We start from the raw sequence: 14,035 nt of genomic DNA, 5'->3' as shown, positions 1-14,035 counted from the left end.
GCGGTCGAGCCGGCCAAGATGGCGCCCTGGCTGGCTGCCAAGCCTCGTGCCCCTCACTTGTTTACTCCAACCTGCGTAAGCACAATAAGCCCGATCATGTGCTGCCTGCTTGATCAGAGACATCATCGAGTATGATCCTGCTACGTGGCCCAATAAGCTGCCACTCTGCCTGCCCGCTATGTGTGTGTGTGTGCCCTGATTGGTCCTGGCTGGGGGGAGAGCTGTTGGGAACGCTATATGAAGAGCTGAAGTGTGTAATAAAAAGAGAGAGCGTGAGAAGAAGAAGCCTGAACCTCACCTTGGTGTCTGTGTCGTCTTTCCTCGGCTCTGCTGGATGGAGTCGTGGTTCGCGGCAAGTACCCATTTGTGAATGTTATCATTGCAGACAGACACAATAGCATTACGAGTAAGGGGGTTTAGTCCCTCCCAAGTTAACTGTTTGATAAGCATCTCTCGGGTGGGTCCAGACTCCACCCTCTGCTCTACAGCCTTGGTGACACGGGTAAGGAAGTCCGTGAAGGACTCCCCTGACTGTTGAATCAAATTATGGAAAAAGACTTGTGGGTCACGGGAGGGGGAGCAGTATTTAAGGGCCTTAAAGGCCAAGTCAGAAACTTGTTGAAAATAGGCATGGAGGCCAATAGACTGGGAGATGGGGTCAGTATATTGTCCGCAGCCCATGAGCATGTCCAATGCAATGTTGAGGCCATATTGGAGATTTAGGCATTCCTGGTTTTCAGCCTGATCGTCATAGTCTTCACACCAGTTTAGAAAGACTGAGGGTTCTAAGACTGCCTTTAGTAAGTTATACCAATCATAGTGGGTTTATAAATGTAAGGACCACTGGTGAAGAACCTGTTCGAAATATGGGGAGTCAGGGCCCGATTGCTCAGCTGCCTTGCGGATAAGAACGAGGTCAGCAAGTGGCGTGGGCAGGCATGGATGCTGTGCCACATCAGGGCCAACGTTAACCGGAAATGCAGACAAAGGCGGGTGAGGGTTTAAGGAGGGCAGCCTAGGAGGGAGGGGCACAGTAGCAGGGGAAGGGGTGGGATGGTTACTGGGGGCGAGAGTAACTCCTTCCACGGGTATTGGGGCGGGGGAATTTCTGGGCATGGTAGCTCTAGGAGAGTATCCTGAGATATAGGCAAAGGAGCTCCTTCCTTATTGGAAGTGGGCACAGAGGCAGTGTCCACCTCCGGGTCTGGGAGGTCTGGGGTTGAGGTAATAGCCAGATCAACACTAGATTGCTCCCAGCAGTGTTTGTTGTGGGCTGAGAGGACTTCCTCAAGAGAGGAGGATTTAAGGCTGGCAATGATGGCTAGGAGGATCGGTACAAACCATGCCGGGGGAGTGATCCCTGACCCGACCTCTAATTTTTGGGCCAGGAAGAGGACCCGCATCCACGTGTCAGGGTCCCACATGTTTTCAGGGGAGACCCACAGAGCCAAATTAGTGGCTTCATCCCAAAAGTGTTCGATATCTTTTGGTCTCACTTTCAACCCTCTGGTTTTAAGGAGCACCTTGAGTGCTGCCGTTTGTGGTTCCCTGCATTGTGGTGGTAAATTGCCCATTGTGGGAGGGTCTTATGAAGGGAAATTCGCTTACTACCAAGAGGGCACAAAGGAAGCAAAGAAGCACTGTGAGCCACTCGGATGTAAACTGCCCCGATATGTAAAGGTGTATCGGATCCAAATGTCTTGTGCTCAGTGAAGGATTTCTGGAGGCTGTGACACCTCCAGCCATATGCTCACACGGTGTCTCTGGGACAGGCAACAGGGTGACCTGAAGCCTGAGCTCTGAGTTTGGTGTGGATCACCCCTTATGTGAACTCACCGGGATGAGCTGAGAGCAGGGAGGTGCCGACGTGGGCTTCGGGACCACGTGGTGGAGCGTGCCTCCCTGATCTAACAAACTAGACCAACAATACAGGGTGGAGGGGACAGAGGAGGGGGCTACTTGCTTACCCTCAAGCAGCTGAAGAAACAGACACATCCAGGGACCTACTTACTGAACGAACCGAGGTTCTGGCTGTCGCCAACACTGTGGGCAGGGTTCCCTGTTCAGGCACTAGGTGTTGTGAGTTTTCCTCAGGCCAGCTGTGAAGACCCTGACCTGGATCGGGTCCCTTGCCAATTGTGGGGGGCAAGAGGCACGGAGTCAACACACAGACACCGGGAGTTGGGTAGAAGCAAGCACTAGGCGAGGTGCTGCAGGCTTGTTTAATGCAGGAGGGGTCAGGCCTTATATTTCCCTTTTCTCTGCCCCCAAGTCCCTTTAGTCAGCATATCGTTTTCTGATTGGTCCATGCCGCTCAGTTTGTCAGCAGTCACTGGGCTCGTGAGCAGGGTACGGAGGAGTGGGCTCCTTTTGGCGGGCTATTTGAGGACCAAGAAGTGAAGTGAATTCTTGCTGAATCCCAGGGCTCTGAGTCCGAGCCATCTTTGGAGGCCTCCTGCTACACCTTCCTAATAGTCTTAGAATTTGTTTTGACTGCTGTAAGTCCTTTGCATTTCCATATAAAGTCTAGTCAGTCTGTCAGTTTCTATAATCAGGCAGCATTGAATCTGTTGATAATTTGGGTAGAATGAGATCTTAACCATTTGAATCTTTTGATCCATGAATGCTGTACATTTTCCTATAGGCTTTAGTCTTTAAATTTTCTTTCAGTCCTAGTTTTGGATTTTCACTGTACAAGACTTCCACATCTTTTGTTAGATTTGGGGTTTTGTTTTGTTTTGTTTTGTTTTGTTTGAGACAGGGTCTTACCATATAACCCAGGCTGGCCCTGAGCTTAATGCTATGGCTTTTGGTAACTTTTTGAACTCAGAATTTCTGCAAGATTTAAAATTGATATTAGTTCTTGTTTTATTTGTGTGTGTGTGTGTGTGTGTGTGTGTGTGTGTGTGTGTGTGTGTGTGTGCGCGTGCGTGCCATGTGTGTGCAGGTGCCTGAGGAGGCCAGAAGAAGGCATCAGATCACCTGGAGCAGTTGTGAGCCACCTGATTGTGGGTACTGGGAACTAAGCCTGGGCCCTCTGGAAGAGCAGTAAGTGCTTTTAACTGCTAAGCCAGCTCTCCAGCCCTGATATTGGTTCTTTAAATATTTTGTGGAATTTTGTAATGAAGCCATTTGTGTCTGGAGTTCGCTTTGTATTAAAAAAAAGAGAGATGTCCAATCTTTTGACACTGTGACATGATGTGATCTGCAAATGTGCTGAACTGCATTTGTAGCCATCCTGGGATGTGAGTGGTCTGTGCTTGCAGATTGGACACACCTGGTAAGGGTTTTTTGTTGGTGGTGTTGCTGCTTCTTTTGAGATATTGAGTATCAACCCCAAAAGCTTGTGCACTCTAGGGAAATACTCTCCCACTAAGCCCAGTGGGCTACACCCTAGCCCATGTGTAAAGGTTTCCTTTTTAGCTGTGAGGCTGGTGGGTTACTGGTTTCCTTCTGCATGAGATTGGGCTCCCCCTGTCCTCATATGCTCTTTTACTGTGTGGTATCTCTGCTGAGGTGGGTGCTGTAGGAAGATGCTCACCAGATGTAGCCCTTGATCTTGGACTTCACAATCTCCAGAATCATAGCTAATAATTAAACTATTGTTTGTAATTTACCTAGTCTTCGTTAAATTCTGTAATAGTAGCAGAAAATGGACTAGGAAAACATGTTATATCTAGCCATTCTCTCATGCTCGCCTATTTGTTTCCTTATATAAAATGAATTCTGCCAGGTGTGGTGGTGCATGCCTGTAGTCCCAGCACTTGGAAGGCAGAGGCAGGTGGATTTCTGTGAGTTCAAGGCCAGCCTGGTCTACATAGTGAGTTCCAGGACAGCTGGGGCTACAGGGAGACCCTGTCTCAAAAAGACGAAAAAAAAAAAAAAAAAAAAAAAAAAAAAGAAAAAAAATGAGTTGTTTGGGTTATGTCCCAATAAACCTATGGTGATTTGAAAGTACCATAATTTCAATGTATATTTAATACAGCTAACCTACTGAACCCCATAGTTTAACAGCACAGCAACCTGTAGTGTCAGTTGTTGGCTCTTGTTATTTTTGTGGCTGACTGGGAGCAGTGTACACTGTCATTGGCCACCTTTGTGACGTACCACACTTTGTTTGCCCAGGGAAAGATCAGATCCCAAATCAGCCCATAGTTCCTACTGAATAGGAACCACTTGCACCTTTGTAAAGCTGAAGCCTAAAGTCAACTATTATAATAGGAATCATCTATGTGTAGTTGCATTTTTTTTTTTTTAATCTTAGGTAACTAATTCTGCCTTTCAGCTGTGTTTAGATCACAGTGTGTATTGATTTAGTCAGGTTTAATTAAAACCTACAATGTCATTTGTTTTCTGTACCAGGTTTATCTGTTTGTTTGATTTTTTTTTTTTTTCCTTCTCATCTTTTGGATTGCTTTTTATTCCATCTTGGGTTTTTTTGCGGGGGGCTTGACAGGTTTATCTGTTTGTTTGACTTTTTTTTTTCCTTCTCATCTTTTGGATTGCTTTTTATTCCATCTTGGGTTTTTTTGCGGGGGGCTTGACAGGTTTATCTGTTTGTTTGACTTTTTTTTTTCCTTCTCATCTTTTGGATTGCTTTTTATTCCATCTTGGGTTTTTTTGGGGGGGGCTTGTTTTTGTTTTGTTGTTGTTGTTGTTGTTTTGGTCTTTTTGAGACAGGGTCTCACTGTAGCCCCAGCTGTCCTGGAACTCACTATGTAGATCAGGCTGGCCTTGAACTCACAGAGATCTGCCTGCCTCTGCCTCCCAAGTGCTGGGATTAAAGGTGTGTGCCACCATGCTTGGCCTTCCATCTTGTTTATTGTCTTATTTGCTGTAACTATTGTGTAATTTAGTGATATTAATCTCACAGTCTGCCTTCAAGTATACAAGAGCTGTAAAACAACATGCTTCTGCTTTCCTCTAACTGGCTTTTGTGCTGGTGACAAAAGCTGACTTCTGCATGTGTTGTGAATGCCACATACATAATACTTTTTTTTTGGCTTTAAATATTTCTAGGTTGATGACTTTTTCCTTTCAAAAAAAATTAAAAATGTTGCTCCCCTGCCCTCTAGCTTCTATAGTTTCTATAAGAAATCCGTTGCTTCTTCCTATTTCTGCTGCTTTTAAGATTTTCTCTTTATCAGTCCTCTACCTTTGTATTATTGGGGTCAGAGGGCATGTGCCACAGCACCTGTATGAAGATCAGAGGACTATGTGCAATTGGTTTGTCTCCTTTCACCTTTGTATGGGTTCTGGAGATTAAACGCAAGTTCCCAGGCTTTCAGTGTAAGCACCTTTGCCCACTGAGCCATCTCACTGACCCCTCTGCTCATTTTTTTGTAGCCTTTTTTCTTTCTGTGTTTCAGTTCGGAGAGTTTACGTGGTTCTGTCAAGTCACTAATCCCTTTTATTAAAGCAAGTATGTTAATCTTCTGCAGAGAATGTGTCATCTCTGCAGTTTCATGCCTAGATAGAGATTTTGTTGTTTGTTTCTTCCATATCTCTGCTTAGTATGTTTAGTTTTAACTTCTTGAGCATATGTGCTATATCAGTTTTATTTTTAAAGATTTATTTTATTTCTAATTGTGTACTTGTGGGTATCTGTGTGTGGGCATGTGCATGTGAGGGCAGGTGCCCACAGAGGCCAAAAGAGGGCAATGGAGCTGGAGTTACAGGTGGTTGTGAGTGCTGGAAACTGAACTAGGGTTTTCTGCATGAGCAGTATTTGCTCCTCACTGCTGAACCACCTCTCCACCTCTTCCATGTCAGTTTCGATTTTTCCCTCCCTTGTTAAGGTTGTAATTTCCTGCCTTTTTTATTTTTGAGTGCTAGCTTAATTCACCTTTTTGAATGCTGGATGTTCCTCCATTCCTCTCAGTAATCTTGAGCTTTGTTCTAGGATGCAGCTTAGAAATGTTTGATCCTTTACTTTCTTGCTTTTAATCTTTGTTAGTAGAGCTAGCAACATTCAGTTTATAGTTATTTTTCTCCACTTGTTCTAGTTTCATTTTTTTGCTGTGACAAACACCATGACCAAGAGCAATTTGAGGACAGGCTGTATTGGGCTTACATTTCCAGGGTCATCATTGAGGAAGTCAGGGCAGGAACTCGGGCAGGAACTTGAAAGAGAAACCATGGAGGAACACTGCTGGTTGGCTCACGCCTAGACTCAGCCTTAGCTAGCTTTTTTATTCACCCCAGGACTACCTGCCCAAGGATAGTACCACCCACTGGACCTTCCTGCATCAGTTAACAATCAAAACAGCATAGACATGCCTACAGGCCAGTCTGATCTAGGCAATTCCTCAATCAAGGCTTTCCTCTGAGATGATTCTAGGCTGTGTCAATTTAACAATTAAAGCTAACTAGGACACCACTCCTGAAGCCAGACTCTTCTGAGCATGCTCTACCTGATGTTGCATGAGTTATGTGTGTTTCCAGCTCTGTTTTGAGCGTGGTCATAGCACATTCTTCTGTACAGTGCTTCTATCCGCAGCCTGGGACAGTCTCCTCATATTCCAGTGCCTTTGTAGACCACCAGACTCTCACATTGAGCCTAGTACTGTCTCTGGATGCAGCTGTCTGCAGCTCCCCATTTTCACTGTATCTGCTCAGCTCTCTGACTCACTTTCTGTGTTTCCTGCCTCAAGGATCACTAACCCCCGTTACCTGAGATCTGATATCGGGAGAACTGGTTTTATTATTATTTTTTTCCTCCTTAAAAAAAAAAACAAAAAACAACAACAACAAAAAACATTATTACATTTTAAGTTTTTATTTGTGTGTGAGGGAGTGTATGTATATGTGTGAGTGCTCATGTGCCACAGCATGCATGTCGAGGTCAGAGGACAGCTTGCAGGAGTCAGTTCTCTTCTTCCACAATGTGGGTCCCAGAGATCAAATTCAGGTTGTCAGGCTTGGTGGCAAGTGCTGAGCTATCTCATCACCCCTCTACCTTTTTTTTAAAGGTGTTTCAGGTGAGACCTTAAGTCCAGTTCCAGCTGCCTTGGACAAAAACTTGATAAAACAGCATTGTGGAGGAGATGGTCCAGCCAGTAAAGTGCTTGCCATGCAATTCAACCTCCAGCATCCGTGAAAAAAGCAATGCTAGCTGGGTGTGGTGGTGCACACCTTTAGTCCCAGCACTTGGGAGGCAGAGGCAGGCGGATCTCTGTGAGTTCAAGGCCAGCCTGGTGTACATAGTGAGTTCCAGGCCAGCTGGGGCTACAGGGAGACACTGTCTCAAAAAGACCAAAAAAAGAAAAAAAAAAGAAAGGAAGGAAGGAAGGAAGGAAAGAAAGAAAGAAAGAAGAAAGAGAAAGGGAAAAGCAATGCTGCATGCTTACAATCCAGGTGCTGGGATGGCAGAAACAGGCAGATCTCTGGAGCTTGATGGCTAACCCTAATCAGTGAGCCTCAGAACAGTCAGAAACCCTGTCTCAAAATCGTGGGCTGAGTGTGGTGGCACATTTCTTTAATCCTAGCACAGGCAGGCTGAGATTGAGGCCACCCTAGTTTACATAGCGAGTTTCAGGCCAGCTGGGGCTACAGGGAGACCCTGTCTGAAAAAACAACAAACAAGGTGGACAGTGCCTGAGGAGCAACGATACCCAAGGTTGTCCTCTGGCTTGCACCTTTGTCTCTGGCCTCCACACATATGTGCACACACATGGATGCGTGCACACACACACAAACTGTACTTAAGTGCTAGAGACATAGCTTGATACTAGAACATATGCTTTTTGGTGCTAGGGATTTAATCCAGCACCAAATAATAAATAATCAAACAAACTATTTAAAAATGAATGGGGCTAGGGGCTGGAGAGATGGTTCAGCAGTTAAGAATACTGGTTGTTCTTGCAGAAGACCTGGGTTCGAATCCCAGCACCCACATGGCAGCTAATAACTGTCCAAAACTCCAGTTCCAGGGGATCGGACAGCCTCTTCTGTCCTCAAGCATTGCACAACACGGGTGCACTTACCTACACATGGGCAATACTCACATACACATAAAATAAAAATAATATTTTAAAAAATGAATGGGACTAAAGATGTAGCTCAGTAGTAAAGTGTTTGCCTAACATGTACAAAGCCTTGGGATCCATCCATGCCTAGCACAAAAACAAACGAAAATGTGGGAGTGGGGAGAAGAAAAAGAAAAATGAAAGAGAAGGGTAGGATTTGGCCCATGGCTCCTGCCTTAGTTCAGGCCTGTGTTTTGCTGAGTATTTTAATGTTTTTGTCTTATAAACCATTGCCATCTTTGCCTTATTCAAACACACATCTCAAGTTACTGACTCAGTAACCTCTGGCTCACTACAACATGCCTAATAAAGGTCAGGATTCTGTCAGCCTGACAACTTCCATAGTCTAGCTCTTCTTGGGTTTCTAGTCACTCAAGTGGCTCCCTGAAACTTTGTAAATCCTTATTTTCCTGGTGCACTGTGCCTGTTACATCACTTAGAACTTAGAAACTGTTGCCTTTCTTGGAAACCCTGCTTAAGCCCACCTCCTTTGAGAAGTATTCCAGAGCCCTTTGTAGGAGATGGCTTTCTCTTTCACCTTGTTTTAGCACACTGTTTGAATGTTCCTCTTTGTCTACCTCTATTTGCTGTGCCAGAAATGTGTGTGTGTGTGTGTGTGTGTGTGTGTGTGTGTGTGTATACTCCATTGACTCAGGATCCCTCAGGTGAGCACTGTGTCATCTTGTCTGTCTCTACTGTTCAGTGCAGAGCTGTATTAGTATTATATCACTATGGTGAAATACCTGACAGAGGCTCACAATGAAGAGGCTTATTTTGGCTCATAATTCTGGAGATTTCAAGTCCAAGATTGAATGATCCTGCTGGCTCAGGTTTCTGGTGAGGGCAGCACATCAGGTACTCACATCTCATACCACGAAGGTGGGGGAAGGGAATAATGGAGTCCCATGATCTCTTTTAAGAGCATGCCCCCAGTGACCCAAGGGCCTTCCACTAGACCCCACCTCTTAAAGATCCATAACACCTTCCAGTGCTGTTATCCTGGAGACACACATGGGCCTTTGAAGAACATTCAACTTTCAAATGATAGTGAAGGCCAAACTGTTTGAAGTAACATATAAGATTTATTATCTTGGGGCTGGAGAGATGGCTCAGCAGTTAAGAACACTGGTTGTTCTTGTAGAAGACCTGGGTTCAAATCCCAGCACCCACATGGCAGCTAACAACTGTCTATTACTCCAGTTCCAGGGGATCCGACTGCCTCTTCTGTCCTCTGCAGACAATGCACAACATGGATGCACTTACCTACATGCAGGCAATACACACATACACATAAAATAAAAATAATAAATAAAATATTTTTTAAAAAGATTTATTATCTTGAAGACTAAAGTGACACCTCAGTTGGAAAAGTCCTTGGTGCACAAGCATGAGGACCCGAGTTTGATCCCCAAGGACCCACATTAAGAAAGAAAATGCTGGGTGTGGTGGTGCACACCTGTAGTCCTAGCACTTGGGAGGCAGAGGTAGGCGGATCTGTGAGTTCAAGCCCAGCCTGGTCTATATAGTGAGTTCCAGGCCAGCTGGGGCTACAGGGAGACCCTGTTTCAAAACAAAAGAAAGAAAAGAAAACAGGGCATGGTGATGCACACTTTTAATCCCAACACTTGGGAGGCAGAGGCAGGCGTGCGCACGTATACACACACAAAGATGGAAGTGTTAAAAAGTAAAACTTTTAAAAATAAAAAAAAGTATTTTCTTGGGGAGAGTAGTAGTGCTCTGTGCAATGATGCAGTATGGCAATCATTCTTGACCCCTCCTTTGGGAACAGGTATGCAGACCCTTCTGAGGAAGTGGGCTATAGGCAGCTATCTGGTTTCTGGACTTTTTTTTCAGGCCTTGTTGGTGGCAGAGCCTTGCCCCTCCTGGTCTCTGCGTCTATTGCCACTTCTTCAACAACCTATTGTCCTTTCGTTCCACAGAGCTTCGGTGCAACCCTGGGCAGTTTGCCTGTCGCAGTGGCACCATCCAGTGCATACCCCTCCCCTGGCAGTGTGATGGCTGGGCCACTTGTGAGGATGAAAGTGATGAAGCGGACTGTCCAGGTGAGTGTGTGGATCAGGTGAGGTGCACACGACCTGCCTCTTGCCATAGCAGGGTGAGTATGCCTCTCACAAGGAATAGAGAAGCATGACCAGGCAATCCATGTGGTCTTTTACACATTGGAAGGGTAGCGTGAGCTGACCCTCTTTATCTTTTTTAAAAGTGTTTGACATGGACCAATTCTAGAATGCAGGAGTTGGCAGTACTGGGCATGTGAGGAGGCAGGTGAGCTACTGCTAGCCCTGGACTGGCACAACCTTGAGAGTGAGATCTCCTAGTGCTCAGTGGCTCTGTGTGTTGAGCTTTGGCTAATGTCCTGACAAGTGTAGACTGGCCGTGGCACCACTCACTGCCCTTTCCCACTCATTCTCTAGTAAGAAATCCCATGGGTTTTCTTGTGGCAAGGTATAGGCTCCTAAAGATGTATGGGGAGACCACAGAATTCTGTAAGTTGTTGGTTATGAAGATGGTTTCTCTCTCAGCACCTTGAGGAATATACGGCACAGCATGAATAACAGCATTCATTCCATCCAAAGCTCTCAGCTTGGGGTAGGTGGAAGGGGCAACATCCCACATACGTATGTATATGCATGTGTGCTATTCCAAGACTCACATATGCATGTACACCCTAATTCAAGACCCTCCAGGCTTCTGATGAAGCCCCTAAGGAAGGCGTATCTATCATACCTCAACTCAGGAATCACAGGCTGAAACTCTCTAGTTGAAATTCAGATCTTTTCACTGTCTGGCATAATAATTCTCTGCCAACTTTGTCACTATTGTCTCTTTAGTGACTCAGCTCACCTGTTTCCTGTATCCACACTATCATGAAGCTATTTCCCAGCTTCATGATTCCTGGGTTTCTTGGTATTTTCTTAGAATTCCCTTGATCTGTTGCTGCTTGAACCAACATGCCTTCCTTCAAGACTTGGCTCAGATGCCAGCTGCCACAGTGAGAAGGTATTTCTATCCCTCTAGCTGAATCACCTGATCTGTCCTCTTACCACATCTAGAGCCGCTAGTTAATTCTCATTGTTAATAGGGCCCATTCTTCATTTCTCTTTCCAGACCAGAGCAGGAATCCTTTCCCTTCCCTGGATGAGACCTAGCCTAGGATGGAAAAGTGTACTGTACCTCTTAGAAGATAGGTGTGGAAGGAACACGGAATTTTTCCAACATGGGGCATCAGGAAGGGTGTCTAATAGAGGTAACAGTTAAACTTGGCACAGTTCTTTGAGGAAGTTCAAAATAAGATGCAGAGCTGGGCATGGTGGTGCATACCTGTATTCCCAACTAATCAGATGGCTGAGGCTGGAGGATTACATGAGCCCAGGAGTGTGAGGTCAAACTTAGCAACAGAGCAACATCTCGACTCTTAACAAAATAGAGATGGCCTGATGGACTGCACTGAGTGTAGTGCAGAGAGCCCTCCTCATCATCTCTTGAGCTTTTTTTCCTTTACCACAACATGCATATCTTTAGTGAAAGTATTTTCCTTTCCAGAAGAGATTTGAATTGTGGTGGCCTGGTCAGCACCTCTGGGACCAGCTCTGTCTCTGGGACTTGTTCCTTGGGTCATAGCTGAGAACAAGTGGACTTTCCAGGACTTAGAACTAAATGCTCTGTGCTTGGGCATCCTGATGAGGATCTTGAGGACAGGAGCGGAAGCTTCCCTAAGGCTGTTCTTAGGAGAGAATGAGGCCCTTAGAAGGCCTTTAGAAAACTTTCTCAAGATCCAAATTGTTCTTGGCTTCCTTTCATATGAAAACAAAGCTTATTTGCTGCTCTGATGATGCCATTTGCCTTCACTTTTAATGTTTAAGTAAAGTAACTTCACAGGTACTGCTGCAGATTCTGTAAACAGTGGTAGCTGTGTGCTGCTAACACTCTTGTTCTGGGCACTGTGGACTTGCTAACGGGAAGAACTAAGTCTGGTTTTCCTTTCAGACCACATGGCCTGGCATAGAGAAAGTCTCAGTCTTCACTTTTGGGTGTAAAGTTAATATGTTGCTGTGCTTTTTCAAAACCCAAACAGAAAAATAAAGTATATGACATAGATGTCACTGCACGTAGCCTGCTCTAGGCTTCCAGCATTGGAACATGGCAAGCAGGAATGATGTATGTAGAGACACTGAGTGAGTTTGGGGAGGGTATGAGGGCTGTGGCCAGGACAGTTCTCTCCTGACTTGTCGTTGATCCCTGTGTCAGTGGTTAGTGCTCAGCAGCTAGGAGCACTGGCTGCTCTTTTTTTTCATTAATTTAAAAAATAATTTTATGTGTATGAGTATATTGCCTGCATGTGTGTAAGTGCACCCATGTCATGCAGTGCCCATGGAGGTCAAAAGAAGGCCTTGGATTCCCCTGGAACTGGAGTTACAGGCAGTTGTTAGCTGCCATATGGGTACTGGATTCAAACGCTGGTCCTCTACAAGAGTAGTCAGTGCTCTTAACTGCTGAGCCATCTCTCCAATTCCCCCACCCCTTTTAATTATAAGTGTATTGTCTACATGTATATAAATGGACCTGTGTCGTGCAATGCCCGTGGAGGCCAAAAGAGAGTATTGGATTCCCCTGGAACTGGAGTTACAGACAGTTGTTAGCCACCATGTGGGGAATCGAACCCAGGTCCTCTGCAAGTAAAGCCAGTGCTCTTAACCACTGAGCCATCTCTCTAGCCCTAAGCACTGGTTCCTCTTGACAGAGGATTCCAGTTCCAAGGGAATTTGACATCCTCTTCTGTCCTCTGCAGGCATTGCATGACACGGGTGCACTTATGTGCAGGCAATACACTCATACACATAAAATAAAAAAATAATAAATGAAATCCTTTAAAAAACACACAAGAGGGCAGGAGAGATGGCTCAGTGGTTAAGAACACTGACCGTTCTTGCAGAAGACCTGGGTTCAAATCCCAGCACCCACATGGCAGCTAACAACTGTCTGTAACTCCAGTTCCAGGGGATCTGACGGTCTCTTTTGTCCTCTGTGGGCATTGCACGACATGGGTGCACTTACTTACGTGCAGGCAATACACATAAATTTCAGCTGCCATGTGGGTGCTGAGAATCAAACCTGTGTCCTCTGCAAGAGTCTCAGGTGCTCTTAACCACTGAGACATCTCTCCAACGCCAAGAGATTCCTTTTTTATAGGTGTTTTAATGAGAGGACCTAGGTTCAATTCCCAGCGCCCACATGGCAGCTAACAACCATCCTTAACTCCAGTTCCAGGGGAATCTGACACCCTCTTCTAACCTCTGTGGCATTGCATGACATAGGTACACTCACATACATGCAGGCAATATACTTGTACACATAAAATAAAAATAATAAACAAAATATAAAAATATACATAAGAGAGAGCCAGGTATGGTGGCGCACGCCTTTAATCCCACCAACCATCATTTGGGAGGCAGAGGCAGGCAGATCTCTGAGTTCAAGGCCAACCTGGTGTGCTTAGTGAGTTCTAAGCCAGCTGGAGCTATAGGGAGACCCTGTATCAAAAAGACAAAAAAAACAAAAAAAAAAAAAAAAAAACACCTTAAGAATAACATATCTATTACTCACTTCCTTAATAGCTGCTGAAATTTGGTTACCTTTTTTCTAGTTTATTTTAAAATAAAAAACTTAACTGGCCATGGTTGGCTCATGCCTATAATTCCAGCACTCAGGAGGCTGAAGCAAGAAGGTTGCCTTGAGCCAAGTTCCATGCTCAGTGGGTTAGGTGCTTGCTGTACAAGCATGAGAACGAGAGTTTGATCTGCAGCACCAACATAAAAGCATATGTGAGACCCTGGTTCCATTCCCAGTACTAAAGAACAACAGATTTATATATAATATATATTTTTTAATTTTATTATTTTTATTTTATATGCATTGCCTGCATGGATGTAAGTGCACCCATGTCATGCATTACCTGTAGATGTGGGCAGAGGGTGTCAAATTTCATG

The 14,035-nt window shown here is 45.1% G+C and overlaps 1 protein-coding gene across 1 annotated transcript in view; it reads left to right on the top strand.

Annotated features, from left to right (window-relative positions):
* The window catches only part of Dgcr2 (DiGeorge syndrome critical region gene 2), a 92,179-nt gene that overhangs the window by 33,323 nt on the left and 44,821 nt on the right, over nt 1-14,035 (top strand). Inside the window, exon 2 of the mRNA XM_008842994.1 lies at nt 9,968-10,090. Within this exon, the coding sequence (XP_008841216.1) occupies nt 9,968-10,090 (123 nt within the window). The remainder of the gene's footprint in view (nt 1-9,967; nt 10,091-14,035) is intronic.

This window comes from Nannospalax galili, unplaced genomic scaffold, assembly GCF_000622305.1.
Source record: "Nannospalax galili isolate Female #2095 unplaced genomic scaffold, S.galili_v1.0 scaffold820, whole genome shotgun sequence".
Lineage (NCBI taxonomy): Eukaryota > Metazoa > Chordata > Mammalia > Rodentia > Spalacidae > Nannospalax > Nannospalax galili.
The sequence above is the reverse complement of the archived record's forward strand: the minus strand, read 5'-3'. Positions and strand labels throughout refer to the sequence as shown.